Source organism: Brienomyrus brachyistius, chromosome 2 (assembly GCF_023856365.1).
Source record: "Brienomyrus brachyistius isolate T26 chromosome 2, BBRACH_0.4, whole genome shotgun sequence".
NCBI lineage: Eukaryota > Metazoa > Chordata > Actinopteri > Osteoglossiformes > Mormyridae > Brienomyrus > Brienomyrus brachyistius.
Genome location: NC_064534.1, coordinates 19,216,048 through 19,235,552, shown reverse-complemented (window position 1 = coordinate 19,235,552; position 19,505 = coordinate 19,216,048). Strand labels below are relative to the sequence as shown.

At 44.1% G+C, this 19,505-nt stretch overlaps 1 protein-coding gene across 4 annotated transcripts in view; it reads left to right on the top strand.

Moving 5' to 3' along the window:
* The window catches only part of rxrab (retinoid x receptor, alpha b), an 81,826-nt gene that overhangs the window by 54,660 nt on the left and 7,661 nt on the right, over positions 1–19,505 (top strand). For 3 of the 4 annotated variants that reach the window (XM_049002569.1, XM_049002570.1, XM_049002571.1), the window contains 5 exons: positions 7,778–7,928; positions 8,306–8,485; positions 9,863–10,032; positions 14,561–14,690; positions 17,609–17,741. In XM_049002569.1, the coding sequence (XP_048858526.1) occupies positions 7,778–7,928; positions 8,306–8,485; positions 9,863–10,032; positions 14,561–14,690; positions 17,609–17,741 (764 nt within the window). Of the gene's footprint in view, positions 1–4,158; positions 4,684–7,777; positions 7,929–8,305; positions 8,486–9,862; positions 10,033–14,560; positions 14,691–17,608; positions 17,742–19,505 lie in introns of those variants that run through there. The other variant, XM_049002573.1, reaches the window with a different exon arrangement.

Sequence of the window (19,505 nt, the reverse complement as noted above, 5' to 3'; positions counted from 1 at the left end):
CTGGGGGGGGAGGAGGCAGCTCATTAACCCCCACAGAGAGGTTGAACCCTGACCCCTGGTGTTGTCACCTGTGAACCCAGTCTGCCACAAGCGGCTGCCGAGCTTTATGACCTAGCCAAATGAGCTTAGCAGGCCCTCATTAACTGCCCTGGCTGACCCATGTGGCGCATGTCAGGAGCGAATCGTAAAAAGCCCACCAAATGGGGCCTGCACGCATTAATGACGATCCCCTCCTGAAATTTCCAAGAGCACATTTGGCCCCAATACTGTAAGATCAGAAATCCAGCAAGAGCTGCCAATATGTTCTGAGTTTAGGCCATTGTTTTTCTTTAAAGGGGAAACATAAGTCACATTTACGCTGGTTTACGCTGCAGCAATGCAATCTGCTCTTGGATTTTTAAAGCAGAGCAAGCCGGCCATTCTGTCGACCAGGGGGAGGACTGAAGGAATGGAGTCCAGCAGATGATGGCCATGGCTGTGATCACTTCAGCCAGGATTAATTAGGCAAATACAGCTGCAACGCTATGTATTCAGATGTGGTCTGAAATTTCTGGTAATGACGGAAAAAGCATAAAGTAGAGAAAATGACTTCATAGTGTTTCAGGGAGAAGTTTAGGCCTGATGAGTGTGATTTTGACATTTAACCATTGGCTTCATACTGATACACGCACATATAAACACGCGAGCAAAGGCCCAAGCATCAGCCCTCAGCATAGGCCGTGTTTCCCCTTACAGGATGGACACGGCATCACCGTGTGTACATACATACCGATACACGCACATACAAACACGCAAGCAAGTCCTGCTCATCACTTTACCTAATTGGAATATCTTTGGAAGGATATTAAAGAAGGTAAACAATTACCATGCGATTATCAAAGTAAAATGGCAGTCCTTTTGTGAAGTCAGCAACTTTATTTATATAGCTTTCTTCTTATTGCACTACACATATTTAATTCACTTTTTTGTTATGCCCTGCAGAAATCAAATCTGACCATTAAATCTCAAAACACCATAAAACACTACAACATAATTATGCTGAATTTAGTCTGTGTATAGTGCCAGTCATTTAGAAATAACTATTAAAATGAGGCTACTGTAGAGATGATATACTGTTCATATGCGTATTGTTGCCAAGTGCAACTAATTCTTCAGATAACTGTGTCGTTTTCATTTTGGAAACACATGAAACATTGAGATGAAGCTGTCTGGCTCTTTTTGTTAGCTTGTATCTTTCCTTCATGTTGAGAGTAGAAGCTTCTCTTTGCGTGGGTGCTGCTTATTGGACAGTGATTAATGTAAAACAGGCATGTTTTCAGTGGAATGGATGGATGACGGGGGGTATGTAGAAAATGTAAATCCTTTATTGGAGCATATAGCTCAAAACATCTGACAGACATCTTTCAGCTTTCAGTCTGTCAAAACACCACTGTTAATATTTATGATCCACAAAAGGGTAAAGAATGAGTGTCTTTCTAAAGCCTCATTTTAAAGCGTGGTTCTCATGCTATTCACGTCTTGCCCTTTTTTAAGAATGCAATACCATTGTTATATAATGAGAATGACTGGTGGGTGTTTTCTTAATCACAAGATTTTAAAATCACGAGATTTTAATTGGTTATTGCTTATTTGTCTGTTTCGTCATCGTGCTGCTCCCTTTGAATTTTACACAACCAAATGAAGCCTGTCCACATTCCTGTCTGATAGTCTTCATGACTGTATTTCAAATACATTTTGTGAAGTTGAATTTTCATCTTAAAATAGGAAGGTTGGTTGAATGCTGACTATTTCCCATAAATAATTTCTTTTAAGAATTAAGCCTGAGAAATGAGCCTGGGTTTCATTGGCTGTGTGGAGAGTGAAGCCTGACTAGCTTCATACAGAACCAGGCATTCAGCTCACTGTGCTAAAGGAGAGAGGTCTGGTTATGACAGGACCCCACCCATCTGCTGATTCGAGTTTCTGTTAAAGGAGCTGTCAAAGATGGAAAGGTTAGCTTGGGGCCTTTGAGTGACATGTTTTTAATGTACGCTACAGGCTTAATGAAAATACTTTGGTGTACATTATTTAATTTCATTAGGTATACGTCATCTACAGAAATGTACATAATGCAACTATTGTGGAATGTTTTAGGTACGGCAAATGCTATATATATATATCAAGACAATATACGCAAAAACGAAAAAAGAAAAAAATGCCGCACCTTTGCTTGAGTGTGCTATTGCTATTTTCATCCGCACGTCTGCCACCTGCTCATCCCTGCCCACTGCAGGACACGCTCCCGGCGAATGGCAAGAGATGCCAAGAACCCCGTATCTTGGGGCTGCAGCAGGAGTACCTGGCGGACACTTGCATAGCACCAGGAGAGTGTGCGCACTCCCCACACGCCACACACACACACACACGGCATGGGCAGGATCCAAAGCGCCCACTTCATAGGAGGTGACAGTGCTACGCACTCAGCCATTGTGCCACCTCTGCGACTGTGGCCTTCCAATTTTACAATGATATGTAATAATGTTTTCTCCAAATATGTTACATTAAGCAATAAAAACGACAAGATGTCAGATCGGAAATATGGAAGCTGTAATAAGATGCTTTTTTTTCTAATTAAATTAAAATTCATTTTAAGATCAGATATGTTAAAGATTCGGTTTAACATGACAGTGTAATGATTCTTTGTTACTATTATTCCGTACATCAGATTGGATACGAGTATCGATTCCTGGTTTGTGGGTATCATGAAGGTCCTGCTGTTACCCCTCCTGTGGTACTTATGAAGGCTGAGCGGAGGTGAAGATCGAAATCGCGTGACGTAGCCATCCAGCCGAACTGTCTGGGCATGAGCCCTTAGCCAGGCTGAGCACTGCCACGCTGCAGACTGATCGATTCTGGCTGCCTTGCTTTGTGCAGGAATCTTGCGTTTCTGTTTCTGTCACACCCTTTCGCACCTCTTAAATATTTACACACCGTTGCGTGGGGACGTTCCTCTCACAGCACCCCGTCTGTAGCACGACGTCGGCGGTTTTGCTCCTCTGTTTGGCCGCGAAGATCCTCAGCTTGAGGCCCGTGGTGACGCAGGCAGCGAGGCAGCCTCACTCCCACGAAGCGCGGCCTCTTTCAGGAGGTATCAACAGACCGCGACCGCCCGCCGCCACCTCTGCCTGCTGATACAGTCTGTGATATTTGATTTATAAACCTTCTCTTTGGGGCCGCGTGATTTCATCACCCGAAATGTGTGGCCGAGTGAGGAGGAGCCGCTGTCGCTGTCGATAATAGGAGTCTTATACAGTACGTGTCATTTTTTACATACATAAAAGCATCTAAATGCATATAAGACCGACACCGTTCAAAGAGGAGTGCGCCGTAAGGACACAGATCCTCATCTGTCACCACAAGCGGAGTGTCCTCTCCAGTAGCACAGGACCGTCTTTGTTCCTTGGATGAGTCCTGGTTAGCTGAAAAACTGGAATTTTCCAGCATATTTGTTGTGCTTTGGGTTTGTGCGTCTGTTTGACCGCCCTTAGCATTTAGCGCAGGTCAGTATGAATGTGCGCATCACATATATCAAAACAGCTCTCTTTTTATTTTGATTCTGCACGACATTTATGGGTTATACAGTCTTGTATTACACATTCCATATGTGTGGAACATGAGGAATAGCTACAAGAAAACAGTATGACTCCTCCAGCTCATCTTCGGGTGATTTTGTTGGACGCCTTATCTTATAACCATTTAAAACGGAAAAATAATAAGAAATATAAAACTCCCTGTCATGTGCCTTGGTGAGATATGTTACCAATGATCTAGCCCAGCACCTGTCTTCCCAACACAGTGCATAAAGATAACCATAAAGAGGTTGTTTTTTTGCCAAGGATCCAAGTGAAGACTAGGCCCATATCTCACAAACTTCCACACATGGCCAAGTAAAATCTCCAAATAAAAGCCATGGTGTGGATGCATGTCTGCCAGACCCCAGATGTGACATCCCTGTGCGTCAGGGGCGGGGCGGTCGAGTGGGGGCCCTTTAAGAGGCTTGTGTAACAGTATGAGGTGCTAGGAAGTTGAGCGCGGGGCTTGGAGCGTGGCAGCCTGACGAATCCCTCCCCGGGGTCAGGCTCAGGAAGGGAATTTCCAGCCAGTAGGGCAGGACACACTGTCTTGCATTAAGTATGGAGCCCCAAGACTCTACCTGAAGTTAAGCAGATTTCCAACGAACAACCCAACTCCGTGTCCCCTTCACTACACAGTGTGATGAGAATGAGGCTTCTTGACTTTGCTGTCCATCTTTACTCTGCCGTTCACCCCCAAACCCTGGGTGAGACGGAACAGGGTGTGGAATGGGTTTTCCCCCAGGTCTGAGGCACCTTCCTTCACAGGGTGCTGTTCCTGAGGCCAATTCACAGAAGGAGGGAACTGGGGGAGAGCCTTTCTATTTCTGGGCACTTAATGGGGAAGCCGCGATCCGCCTGCATCCCCCCGGCCAGAGCAGAGTCCCCTGACACTGGCTTGGAGAGTGCCCTGGGTAGATTGAGTTGCAGGACACTCAAAATAGACTCGGAGAGGGAAAGCACTCTCAGAGAGGTGGCAATTCAGTTTGATTGTGGCGGTCAAACAATCGGGCTCTTCTTACAAGAAAACTAGGCAGCAGTTTGGAAGGACTGGCCCATGCACTAAGCAGAGGTGAGATTCTGTTTGCTTGTGATGTGGAATAAATGGGGCAAAACTAATACTAACTTAGAGGGAAACTTAATCTTGGGGTAAGAAGATCAGAACAAAATGAACACAAACTAAACTAGCTGAATCTCTCTGATTTTGAAAATTCTTTAAGAATCTCGTTAACATTCATCGGAGCAACTTAAGCTGTATTGTTCTTTGTGTTCCTGTTCCTTTGATTTCATATCCTGCCTATATAAAGTTAAGGTGTCCTCCTTTCATAGTATGCACTACAAAGTTAGTGTGGATGGCAAGTTTGAAGTTACTCCTATATAAGTGTCTGTGTGGCCAGGGTGGGGAACGAGTATCCAAGGCTCACTTTAATCATCAGTACAGAATAAATTACTGTCACATTATTAAATGCTGAGGAGCGCTTTGAGCGTCAAAGAAAGAAGGAAGAAATCAACACAAACACATCTGTGGACGCCTTTGACTTGGAGCCAGATTCTACCCACAAGTCATGTCTCAGAAATGCCTCTGGGCATGCCCAGCAGCCAGGGCCTCTGCAGGCTCCTGCCCACTCTCTGGGTCAGCGATGGCTTCTCATCTCACTGCACAGCAGGACACATGTGCATTCAGCGGGCTTGCTGGGGAACCATGCAAATTACGCATGCGGTGAACTGAAAAGAAGCTCAGTGTCTGCAATGAGCTAAAACACAAAGGTGCTCGTTAGCAGGTGGGAACCGTGGTGCTCCAGTGGTATCAGTTTATCCATGCTTCTTTTGCAGCTTTTGGCTCTTATATGAAGGTTTGCATGCCCCCCCCATGTTACCTCCCTGTTCCTCTCCCAGTCCAAAGACATGCTATTGGGGGAGTTAATAGTATATATGTTCATGAAGCCTCTAGCAAACTGGAATGTTACCCAGGGCAAGTCCGGCCTCATGTCTGTGGGACTGTAGGCTTTCTTAACAGATATGGGTGGATGGATGGATGGATGGATGGATGGATGGATGGATGGATGGATAATTAATGTTTCATCGAAAATCTACATTAAATAGAAACATGTAGTTAGAATCGGAACATATACATTATACATGCAGCACAGGAAGGTACTGTATGTGAGGGTGATGCAGAATTTTTTAATGACGAGAATATTCAATGAATGTTATCTATTTCTGTTCTTCCCGAGTGGATATTATTTATTGACAAATTTCCCAGCTCTTCTGGCAGTAAGGTGCTGAGTCCATGCTGCCGCTGAAACGTTTGTTAACTGTTTTAGTTATTATCATGGCATCATTAGAAACTGATTGAATATGCATGTCTGTTTGTTGGAGAGAATAACGACTTTCTGCGGTTCTCAGATAGCATGGATTCAGGTCACATTCTCTATGTTGTTCTGTATACAGCTAGAGAGGCTGTACCTGGATACAGCAGCAGCTCTGGAGCTGGAATGTTAATTGGCATCCTTTAGGAGGCAACCTTCAGTTCAGGAAACAATGAGCCAGTTACGCTCAGATGCTTTTGCTTTGGAAATTATATGTAAACATTTGCATAAAAACCGTTTGCTATTGCACAATTTCCATATCTTTAACATGATTAGCTGTAAACTTTCTGGTCGGCTTCCAAATACGTTCTGCGCTAAACTAGCCCCTGAGTATTTGGGCCACGTCCCTGCACTCCAAGACACTTCACTGTAAAAAGGCCTCATTAGATTTTCATTAGGAAAATTTGGGTCAGGTTTGCGTACACGGCTGTCTATTCAAAGAGCTTGTCTTCCTACCTGCGGGGACAAGATCTGATGGCAGTAGGCAGGAAGCCTCATCGTATGTCAAGCAAAGGTAAATAACAGAATGAGTGCGTTTATCTTCTCTTTATACGTCTGGCTACGACAGGCTGAGCAGATAACTGGCATTATCTTTGTATAGCCCTGTCCTACAGGGTGGCTTTTTTTTTTTTTTGTGATGTCATGTGAAAACATACTAGGTACATTGTCCATCTTACCAGTAGCCCTGTCTTAAAAGAACGGCCGGCATTAGCATAGCCCAGTCTCTCAAGTTCGGGGGGGGGGGGGGGGGGGTCTAGGACTGGGAGAGATGAGAAACTGAACTGCGAAAAAATATCAAAGTGATGGACAGATGCCTTCAGACACAGGATGTGATTTTAAGACGAATTGACTGGATGAGGATGGGTGTCGTCCTCATGTAGCAAGGTGTCGGTGTGGGTTGGGTCGTCTGCTTGCTGGAACGGGTGCTCTCACCTCTGGGTGTAGCCTTCTTTGTGGAGAATAAGACCATGCCTGTTCATTCTGCCCAAGTCATTAGATACATGGTTTACATTAGCCTGTGAATGCGGTCTCTCCCTCATTTGGGGACGGGGGGGTTAGAGCTGTTGCATGTCCCTGGCTCAGACTAAAGAGTCTCTGAAAATGCCCCCGCTTCCCAAGAATGCAAACCGGTAGCACCATGCTTATTTACAGACTGCTGTAGAGAAACACTATTGACGTGCCGACACAATAACAAGCCACCTCTTCAGAGAGCAGAGGATGAGCGTTTTGGAAAATGTTTTAACTTTTGTTTTTTTTCTCTTTTTCCCTCCTCTCTGAAATCATAGTGGTGCTTTATTCTGGGGACTTTGCTGTTAAATGTTGCATTTGCCTGTTAAATTTTACATCCACATTTTTTATGCTGGACTTAATAATTTAAATAATCTCGAAGTTTATCGGGATGTTTTCCTTCGCGTGGAGGCCGATGGCTCTTAAATCGCCGTATGAGATGAGCTGAGGGTGTTCAGACAGCAGAGAGGCCTCCTTTAACACTCTGGTTTGGAAAAGATAAATCTGCTATTGGAGCCTCTAGCCGTGGCGCTGTAGTCTTTTGTTACCCTTTACTTGTCCGTATTTGGTGGTGTTTTTGTTATGACTTCCGTTTTCCATCCGCAGCTATTTGCATGGGGGGGGCTTTAGCAGTATAATGAGCACATACATTTTAGCAGATCAGAAAGGGTGCTTCTCCCTAATCTGTATTATTTCTATATGCTTTCACCCAAAGTCAGTTTGTGTTGCCCTGTGGCTCCCCTACGATTAATCACGCAATTAACCCGTCGTGCTGCGTTTGTGCCTCAGCTGAACTCCCCCATGAACCCAGTCAGCAGCTCCGAGGACATCAAGCCCCAGCTGGGTCTGAACGGAGTCATGAAGGTCCCAGCTCAGCCCTCGAGTACTGCGCTATCACACACCAAACACATCTGTGCCATCTGTGGAGACCGCTCCTCGGGTGAGTCCACCGCGAGAGCATCGACCCCCTCCTTACAAACTACCACCAGGGCTCTGGGAGTTGGTGGCACATCAACATAACTGTGCTTGAGGAATCATTCTCTGACTCTTCCAGTTTTTTATTAGTTGGTCTAAATTCCCACAATTCATGGCTGCGAAAGTGAAGGTGCGGCACTGGTCCGGAAGAAAATGGTAGAGGCTTGTGAAAGTAGACATAAGACCGTGAATCTCCTTAACATTCAACCCGGTTTGCTTCTGCCAAGTTATATAAGTCAGTTTACTCGGGTTTAGATGAGGTTAACTTCTGATCATTGTCTTTCGCCGCGTCCAACCTGTGCAGTGCTGCTTGTGTAAGATTCAACTTGTGACTTCTTGCAGGGAAACACTACGGCGTGTACAGCTGTGAGGGATGCAAGGGTTTCTTCAAGAGGACGGTGAGGAAAGACCTGACCTACACCTGCCGAGACAACAAGGACTGTATGATCGACAAGCGGCAACGAAACCGATGCCAGTACTGCCGCTACCAGAAGTGTCTGGCCATGGGCATGAAGAGGGAAGGTATGGCATGTGCTGGAGGGGGCAGAGCCGAGCTCCACCGAGCAGCTCAGGGCCGTAAAATCTCTACTCCGAGCTGTGTCTTTGCTGTAGCCTGCATTCTGCATGAGGTTCGCGCGATAGCCGGTCTGCAAGCTCCACAGCAAAGACAAAGTGTCGGTCGTGGATGTCACATGGAAGATTCTCTCAACTCGATTCCTAAGCATCTCTGTCAAACGGCACCTTGCTGCTGAAGAGTAAAAAAACACACACACACAAAGAGTGTGTACATGGTGCACACACAAATATGTGATACACCTTCCTGGGGTGCATGTGGCTTTGAGAAAGGATGGCTAATTTCCTCTTCCCGTTACCCCGCCTCTCTAAATACACATAACATCCCTCGGACGTGGTCAGAGGAAGCAACTCCCTGTCCGCTCTAGGTCCAGCAGAGGCCTGAGGGGGTCCTGCTTTAAAGCCGCAGAGCACGGGCCCAGTGGCATTCACTTAAACTGAAAGCGGCTCCCTGCTAACCTGATTTATCATGAAACTGTGAACATAAGCATTTGTCAAGTTACTTACGCTATTAATAGTCTTGTTACATCTGCCATAAACATAGAATAATCAGCTAAATGCATCTAGATGAAATTCTACAGAACACATATTGGCAGGAATAAATGAGTGCATACCCTCCCCCTCAGAGGAAAATGCTAACATGATTTCCTCTTGCGAATTCCTCCATCTTTACCCCGTAGTGACTTATGACCAAACTCGTACCCTTAAGCTGACCCCATAGCCAGACATCGGTGACCTCAGCCGTCGGCGGCCTCCAGAATTCCCCACTTGTTTCATTAACTCCTACACGAGCAGAGTGGAGGGAAAAGTTTTACGGAAAGGCAGAGGGGGTTCTCACTCGGGTGTGGAGTGAGGGTGCGGAGTGAGACCTAGAAGCATAAGCAGCTTTCTCCTTCTCCGACCGCAGAGGGCGGGTCTGTGGTTACCACCGCCTCCGCCGAGCAAAGCCCGGCGCCCAGCACACAATGTCTGCTCTGCGCAAAAACCACTTCCTGTGTCGCCAGAGGACACGACTGCCAAACTAATCAACCAGAGACATTTTTACTGCCTATTGTACTTGTTTTTTTATGGAAAATCACTAGCTATTTAAAGTTGTTTAATTTTATTTGAATTAAGGTTTCAAAAAACCGAAGCAGTGCAATAATTATTTATAAATAATTAAAAGTCAGACTTTAGAGATGTACCTTTAATCATAGTGACTGCCGCTGGTGTTTTGGTGAAACCCCCCAAAAAATGGGCTCACAGCACAGAAATAGCCAAGAACTAGACACTAGACTCTAGAATCACGACGGTGTGTGTGACCAGAGGCGCTCTTGTCAAACGCAGCTGTTCAGGAGGAGCGGCAGCGGGCGAAGGAACGCAGCGAAAATGAGGTGGAGTCCACCAGCAGTGCCAACGAAGACATGCCTGTGGAGAAGATCCTAGAAGCGGAGCTGGCTGTGGAACCGAAGACGGAGATGTACACTGAGGGGAGTCTGGGCATGCCCTCAAACTCGGTGAGTTCCTTTTGCCTCAAAGTGTCTTTTCCATTTTTAGGCCTCGCCCCCCTCCTTCACCGCAGTTCTCGTTGCCTCCAGGTGTGATAGTGTACTGTAAAGTTGCAGAGCAATTGGGTGTTTGAGAGGATGGTTCATCAAAAGGTGCCAGGCACGTTCAAGTCCTCTGGAACATCAAAGGAAAGCTTGCTAGACAATTCGGGAGTACTGGCTTAACAACGTATAATGAAGACTTGTAAGGAGGGACTTGATTTATAGTGACATCGTCCAGACTCCAGCGATGATCTACCATTGAGCTCATTTGGCATTTGAGTTCATTTACTGTGCTGAATGCAGTGTGTATGTTTCAGCAATAATTCAATAAATCCTACTTTTTTCCATCTGACATTGCCAAGACCTTTCAGATGTAGCTGCTAGGCAGGGCTGTAGATCTCTGTTGTTAAATTAGGTAAGAAATAACCAGTAGCACTTAATGATGTGCATGAGCTGGCAGATTATTTCGCCAATCTTACAGACTCTGGCAGTTTTTCAAACAAAGAAAGGATTTGCTGGTGATGCTTTTTGGTGTGGTTTACGGCAGAGTACTGCATGGTCCTGACACTCGCTGGTGGAAACTGGAAATGCAAGTTCTTCACACATTCTCAGCGTCTGACTCCCAAAATAACCGACTAAAGTCTCTTCAATTGTCCTTCATACCCACGACGTAAACACGGGCTGAATTTCTTACACATTTAAATTTGCTTTTAGTAGGATTCCCTCGCGCTTCTGCCTGAAGCTCCATTTCGCAGGATTTTCTGTCAGTAGAAACTGGAGGGAATGCAGAAATGTGTGCACCGAGATGACTCAGTCCAGTTTGCTTTCACAGATGAAGACGGAGGACGTGGGAAGGAGGAGGGGATCAGGGGAAGCAGGGAGAGCAGACGAGCTCTGGGGATGTTCTCGTGCAGAAATGGGAAGAGAAGTTGGAAGGGCAGCGACTGTTATGCGAGTAAATGGGTGCTATTTTTGAGCTGATGGAAATGTACATTGTGAAAGCTGACATTAAGGGGGCCTCAGTGGACCAGCTGGCAGCTGCTACATACTAAAGCACTCTAGCACTGGAGACTCCTGTCTAACTCAATGGCCCCATGGGGTCAGTGGGATAAGCGCGATGCAGACATGACTGAGGTGAGACACTGCCTCCATGGCTCTTTCTGAGTCACATTCACCAGCCCACCCGACGCGATTGGCCATTTTGCAAATGGCACTCTGGAAACATGTAACTGTCCCACCAGGCTTCAGTTGAATCAATCAGAGCAACCTGCAAATATGTATCTATCAAATTCTACCCAGCTGATTGTTTTAACATATAAACCTAGCTGCCGCGTTCCGTTCCAATTAGTCCCCCTCCTCTGTGTTTGAAGTTGCCAAAGTCTGCAGGTTTCACTCATTGGTTTACACAAGTGAATGTTAGTCAGATGGACTGGCGATCCTTGTCCCCGGAATTTCCCTGTGTATAGATGCAGAATGTCGTGCCGTTTGTTGGTGGAGACTCGGCATAGTCCCACTAAGTTTCCGTCTGAGACTTTGGGTGCCAGCCCCCCATGTCATAATTAATCAGAGTTGGTGTCAAGAGGAATCCACACTGTCACTTAATCGCTAGAATTTGGTCAAGCTGAATGCATTTATCTTGTAGCACGTAGTTAAACAGTCATTACTAAGAAGTTGAATGCCTTTGTCTTTCCTTTCTCTCAAAATTTTTATATTTCATGTAATACTTTTTGCTTTGGCTGAGGATTTGGCATAATATGTGACATGGTATGGTGTATATTTTGATCTTTTCTTTTGGCAAAACTGTTAGATAAATATGGGGAAAATAACTTGGAAACTATTATCTATATAACATTCAACATCTGTGCAAGGAAAAATTTTTGAGTAAAATATATAGCAAACAAAGTCATATTTGTATTGTATTAAATGGTAAGAGGGCTCAGTTTGCCTGGACACTGAAATCATGAAAGTGCTATATCACAGTCAACCCAAAGGGTACGTTTTTAACGTTGCGTACCAACATGTTTATCATTAGCCAGTTGCTAACATTGCAGTATTTTGTGTTTTGAGATCTGAGTTGTGGTGTCACCACTGGTATTTGTTTAATATGTGTGAATTTTGTTTTGAGTGCGGCCCATTCATTACGCGTAAGGGGCTGATTTTTACGTCAGGACTCACTTTGTGAACAGGGTGAATGGAAGTGACATAAACACAGCAAATTACAGAAACATCCATGATTTCACATGAGGTCTGGTGCTCAATGGAAACTCTGGGAAATTAATTATATACTGGGGACATACAGCAGACCTTGGTTTCATGGTGTATACCCTTCTGTATTCGTAAGTTCATGAATTAATTAAGCATTTTATTTATATCATTATGCGTTAAGCTGTGTTCTTCATAAAATGTTAACATATTGCCTAAATCAATATATATTCTGTTGTTCAAATAACCAGATGGCTGATGATGTCACTGACATATGAAAATCCCTCCCAGAACACAGTGTCACTTTTGAAAAACAATAACATCTTTCCTGAATCCTTCTGCGCTGATTTCACATGCCATTTGAAGTGTGAGTACTGGGGGTTTCCAGTGCGATGCAGCTAACATTCAGATAACCAGCTCACTGCCCCAGTAAACACCAGTGACAGGTAGCTAAAGGAGCCTGTAGGAAAGATAGAGTAAGTCAGCTATGGATAAAATGCTCTTGTCTTGGTTTAATCTCCTTGGAGAAACTTCATTTGAAGTTTGGATCCTTAAGACTGAGAAGCTTAAAGAAGTGAAAGTGGTCGAGAAGGTCTTTTGCCATTTCACTCGTTCTGAATATCAATCAGTTGTCATTATTATTAACCCGGCAGTGCTTCCCATTGACCCTGTTTACTCCTTGTCTTACACTGCCTGTTGGGTGATCGGATCACAAGTGGACCGCCGGGACACATCACCGTTTACATCTGTGTCTATCATGCATCTCCAAGGTGTCTGGCAGACCACTTGTGTACAGATTTAATTACTGCCCCATGCACAGTTATTGTAACATCCTTTTCGGGGACGCATTAGCGTTTATGCTACAAAAGATATGTGGTTAGATGCATTCCAGACCACCACTGCAAGTGCTTTGAGTGATCAGATCACGTCTTGGTGGGTCTTTACACTTGTATTTAGCGCTGTCTACTTGTGATCTGATCGCCCAGTACGCATTTTAATACCAAGTGTAAACAGGGCCAAGGTGCAGCCCATAACTTTGGAAATTCTCTGCTTTTTTTTTGCCTACCAAAGTGCATGGCAAGTTTTGTGTGACGTCAGACCCGCACAAACGAAACAGTTAGACATGAATGTACGTTTAATATTCAGACATTGTCCATCCATTTTCTGTAATTGCATGTCTTCTTCAGGGATCTGAAGGGTTTGGGCACAAGGCAAGGAACAGCTCAGGATGGGGTGGCAACCCATCACAGGGCAGAGACACACACCTACGGGTAATTTGGTAACTAGTTTACCTTAGCAAGTTTTAGGACCATGGGAGGAAACCAGAGTACCCCGAGGAAACCCTACAACGATACAGGAAAACATGCAAGCTCCACACACATGGACCCTGTGGGATGCTCTAACCCTGGTCCCAAAGGCGTGAGGCAACAATGCTAACCAGTGCACCACTGTGCCATATTCAGACATTAATACTCAGCAAAACATCAAATTTTAGCCGGTTCTTATGTGGTCAGTCAACACATATGGCGGTTACGACCCTGCCATGACGCGCATGTTGCGTCTCTCAGTAGGCTTCCTTCAGTAGCTACTGTAGCTACTTACAAATATTCCTATTCGTATTTACTGCAGATTTTTTTTTCTGAATTACCTTTTTACCCTTTGGGTGCCTTACCTTTCTGAGGAGAGTTTCCTTGTGCTGTTGGGCTTTGGGTCTGAACACCTGGCCTCAGACAGGCCAAGGTCTGTTGTTTGCCATATTAATGCCAGCATTACACGCTCATTTAGCTATGCAGCTCGTGTCTGTATACCAGTGTCCCAGATTTTCACTCACTTTCTTCATCGTGATGTTTGCTATCTGCCGTGCAGAGCAAAATCGCCCAAGGTCATCCATTTCTCCAGTATGTTACATAGGAAATCCTTATTGTGGAATTACTCTTTTGTAACAGCTAGTAGAGAAATTAATTTGGATGGAACATGCGCCGCTGTGCCATGCTGTGATTTTCTCACTGATTTTTAGCAATTATTAATTCCAAATGAACATCCCCAGGGAAAAGCAGCTCGTAACGACACGCCGCACAGCCTCGGCAAATGAGGACACGCCGCAGCCTCTGGCGGCTCATGCCTCTCGGCTGTTTGCCTGATGCCCCCTGTCTGTCTGGCTGCCTGTCTGTCTGTTTGGGTGTCTGCCTGTCTATCTGACTGGCTCTGTCTGTTTGTCTGGCTGTCTGTCTGTTTGGCTGTCTGTCTGGCTGCCTGTTCGGCTGTCTGTCTGACTGGCTGTCTGCCTCTTCAGCCCAATGATCCGGTCACAAACATCTGCCAGGCAGCCGACAAGCAGCTCTTCACCCTTGTTGAGTGGGCTAAGAGGATCCCACACTTTTCGGAGCTCCCCCTCGACGACCAGGTCATCCTCTTACGAGCAGGTACTGCCGGCCTCACTCTCTGTGTGACCTCCCTGTACACAAATGTCATTTCAAAAAGAAATGAATATATTTTTTGATGAATGCTTCCAAGACCTTGTGTACCAGTTTGCATATTCTTACTTTAAAGAACAAAGTTAAATAAATTACAGAGAATCCCACCAATCAAACCTAATTTCACCCCTGACGTGGCTATAGATGTTTACACATGCAAGTGAACTTGTTAACCAGCACAAAGAGGGTTCTCAGATCTCTTTCTCAAACTCTGACTCCCCGTAGTCTAAATCTGAGCCAGACATCAAGGTTGTACAACTGTAAACTAGGATAAGGAGGAGAATGGAGCAGCAGGACAAGATTTGCTGTCCCTTCACAAAGACCTTTCGCACATTTCTGGGATCTGGTCCTAAGAGGCATTACCCTGCATCCTCAGTCACAGCAAATATCCTACGGCCTGTAATGGTTATAACGTGAAATGGTTTCTCACAGAGTGGAGTCAGCTCCTCACAAATAGTGGTCGCTGTCAGTCACATCTTGCCACACAATTGGTCAGTAAAAAATAAAAAATAAAATAATAATAATAATAATAATAATAAATCCCCGATTTATTGATCAGTCTGCTGATATATCATTGATATAGTTAAATATGCCATAAACATTGCACATTAAACATCTGGCTTTTTAAAGAAAGTAGTTGAGACCCAGGTGACAGTGGTGCAGTGCTTTTTGTATGATAGATTACATTTTGTGCATTTATCATTTGTTATCCCAAAATGAGTTTGTGGCACATGAATTAATTTTTTTCAGACTCTACAAACTTATTTCTTTGGAAAGCAAAGTCTTATGAGATTTACAAGGAAATATTGCTTACCTGTCCAGTATTGGGTGCTCTTATTTTACACTGTTTAGCAGAATTTATAGATAGGAAACGTTGGTATGCACGTTGGGAGCCAACGCTTTGTGTCTTTCTGTGCTTTCCAGCGTCGGATTCTGCTTCCCTTCCTGCACTGCATGTCTCCCTGGGGAGATCTTTAACAGTACGGTGTATGGATTTACACCTGCCTGCCAGCTCCACACACCTCACAGCCGACTCAGTGTAAAGGTCTATTATTCATTATTCACGCTAAACAAACACACACCTACTTGCGAAGGCTGTGTCTCCTCACCGAATCACACAGGCCCTCTGGAGACAGCCCATTCCTCCCCTGCCCAGCCTGGCTATGTTTACAGCCGATAGCTATATTTTTCCCATTGCAGTTCTATAAAATTTTGTTCCCCTTCTGCTGCAGAAGTTAGATATTACTCATAAGTCAGACAATATTAGCTAGTAACTCGTGGCACAAACATTTGGTCTTCATGCCCCCGTCTGAGCAGGTAATTTAGTAAGTAAAGTTAGTCTCCTACAATGCCTCATTGCGATATCATAACGTGACTCGGGTTATTAATCTGTTTGTGGAACAGCAGACCACCCTGTTCACCCAATACTCATAATCAGGCTTCAGACTGAGAGCAGCTGACATTAAACTTTATTTAGCTGGACCATGTTCAGTCACACGCTCGCCAGAAACCGCAGTCACTACAGACGTGATCCGCATTCACAACATGAGCGCATGACTGTTTCCCGTCAGCGCTAATGCTGCTTACTCTTTAAACGTAGAGTGTGCTTTTTAAAAATGGGGGGCTTGTATCGAGATGTTTATGGTGTCATATGTTTGACATTAAAATCATCCGGAATGCACCCACCAAAGCTTTAATATGCCAACGAGTACAGCTAATGCTAACTAACTCCCTACTTATCTGTTGCTGTTGGATGCTGAAGGATGTGCTCTGAGCAGTTTGAGTGGCAGTGGCACTTCTCTTTACAGAAAATGACTGTACAGGCGCACCGCTAATAGGTCCCTTTCCCTGAACTCCTATAATCATCTATTAAATCTAATGTCTTCGGTATACAGATTTACTAACAGAGAACCCATTTCGCAACTTAATGTTAATTACTGAAAGTCTTATGTTTATCATTTTAAACAGTATGAAATCTTTTTTTTTTTATGTAATAAAGATGAATGCACCAATTTTAAAATTCCTCTTGAAAGGGGATTCTGTCACCTTCAAGTGCTTTGTTTCATTTGTAGATACAGGCAGGGCATCAGCAGTAAACTCGGCTTCTTCAGATTGCCGTCACGTCGTGTGGAAGACCTGTGTCTCAAATCATATTCTCCAAAACTCTCTAGCTCTATTAATAACCAGTTTAGTTCTGCTGTCTCGCAGACGAAAGCATCCAAGGAGATTCACAGGACTGAGATTGGGGGGGGGGGGGGGGGGAGGTGTTGCTAGGCAAAACAGTTAAAGGAGCTCTGTACCTCTATTCCTCAATTAAGTATGATTGTGTGTGTGTGTGTGTGTGTGTGTGTGTGTGTGTGTGTGTGTGTGTGTGTGTGTGTGTGTGTGATCGGTCCCCATAAAGATATGTTTACCCGACACATATGCTCATGCACGTGTATGGTCATATAATGGACTGGCATCTCATCCACGGAGTTGTATCTAAATTTTCTCCAGACAGCTTCATCCCTGACCAAGTTTATCGGTTAGGGGATGGATGGATGGATGGATGGATGGATGGATGGATGGATGGATGGGTGGATGGGTGGATGGACCTCCACAGGGCTGTCACCGTGAAGTTTTCCCCGTTGCCCGTCTTCTGCCACCTAATGGTGTTTTGGTTAGAGGTACACCTAGTGTGACCTGTCCATGCCATTTGCATAGGCTGCATATGTACCATCATTACTGTTTATTGAAGGTCAGCTAGATGACCTCATTCTAGGGTACAAAGGCAGATTCTCTAAGCAGTAGGCCACTTGTTGATGCTAATCTTCTGTACTTTGTGCTCAGCCAGATCTCTCTCTCTTTCTGTCTCCCTCTCTCTCCAGGGTGGAATGAACTCCTCATTGCCTCGTTCTCACACCGCTCGATAGCAGTGAAAGACGGGATTCTGCTGGCCACAGGCCTTCACGTGCATCGCAACAGTGCCCACAGTGCTGGAGTGGGCGCCATCTTTGACAGGTGAACTTCTTTCACCGTGCTGTGTTGTCCTGTTCTGGAGAGACACCAGTATAGTCCAGTAGGAAATTGCCAGTCATTTTGTGCATAAGTTGCCCTGCCAGAGCCCAAGCGCATCCCAAAAACCAGTGTGTTGTTCGCAAGCTAAGCTAAGGCTGAAATGCCCTTGTTAGACAATTCGTGCCTTATGACCTTCATGAGACGCTTGGTTCATTTTTTCCACACATTTCAATTAATGGATCACATCTTTGCATTAAAGAGAAAAGAATTAAGGCAGGTGTGATGATGCCTCTTTTTTATCTGCTGATGGGAGCTATTACAAATGACCAATACAGAATACCTTAAAGACATAATCGCTTCATTCTGCCTGTTCTTTGGGACTAAAGAAATCAGTTTAAATAGGCAAAATAAGCTATTTATAGGCACTAAAATGTATTGATTGAAAAAAATCAATTAAGTAATTGAATCTTGATTAAACTAGACACCAATTTGTACAGGTATGAGGGTACATAAGTAAAACGAATCAGGCAAAACTGATATTTTAATGTCTGACCCTGTTTGGTGATGATTTATTTAATATAACACCTTAGCTGCAGGGTTCATATCTTGGTAATTGAAGCTGTTGTAATTCCTCATCAAGACTGTTGTTTCCACAAGCTTGAAATGAGGAGTTTACACACCAGTAATGCATTCACAGTCTGGTCAAACATATTTGTATACCTTTCAGTATTAATGTTTGTGTTTGAATTAATATTTATATACCTGTATAAATCCTGAGTGCTGAGAGAATTAGATCAGTAGTCCTGCATATGCCGATTTTAGTTTCAGCTGCTTTAAAAGAATAAATGTACAGCTTATCCCATTGCCCAATAAAAGTTAAGTTCTTCATTAAAAGGTTTATATATACCAAAAATATACTAAATCTCAAAATGATTTTATTTGTGTCCTGCAAACTAAATAGTTGCTTTTCAATTTACTTTACTGTTAAGGGCTGTGTAACTACTGAGATATCAAGGTTATAGCAAATCATGGTCTAGATTTAATCAACAGTGCAAATCAGCCAAATTAATTGAGCCCAAAATGTAGCGTACCACGGCTGGGAACCACTGAACTAGATCACACCCTGGCAAAACCCCAGAGGAATCGCCATGTGTGGGTGGCATGCCTATTTTAGTTTTATATTATGCCACTAATTAAAGGCATTGTATAATAAAGAGCCGCTCTTTGGAAATCTCTCGCTTTTGATTGATTACGGATGGCAGGTACTGGATTTACATAGTGTAGTTTATTTCCCGACTATCCTACCATGTCAGCTCATCGTTGTCTTATATACAGCATGATTAAAGAGCACAGCACCCCCCCCCACACCATGGACGTTGTGTCCACAGGCATGGCAGTTGGTGAATGTGCGAATCTATTGTAATTCTATTGTATCTGAAAAATTATTCAGCATCATGTACAATGTTACCTTCAACAGTGGAAGTCCCTGAGCACAGATACTTTAAAATGTGTAGTTTTATGACCAAAAATTCTCAGGCAACAAAACAATTGTTGCTTTCCTTTTTACTTTTTGTTTTTTTTTTTTTGTTTGTTAAATACAAGTCAGTTTTTAATTGTGGACATCAATGTAGATTGATGAAAAATAGCATCACTGCAAATATTTTCATTTAAAACTCTTTGGAATTTTATAGGTGGATAGCAATGATTTATTCAAATGGAAACATTTAATGTGCTGTGATTTCCCATCATGACCAGGGTAAAAGCTGC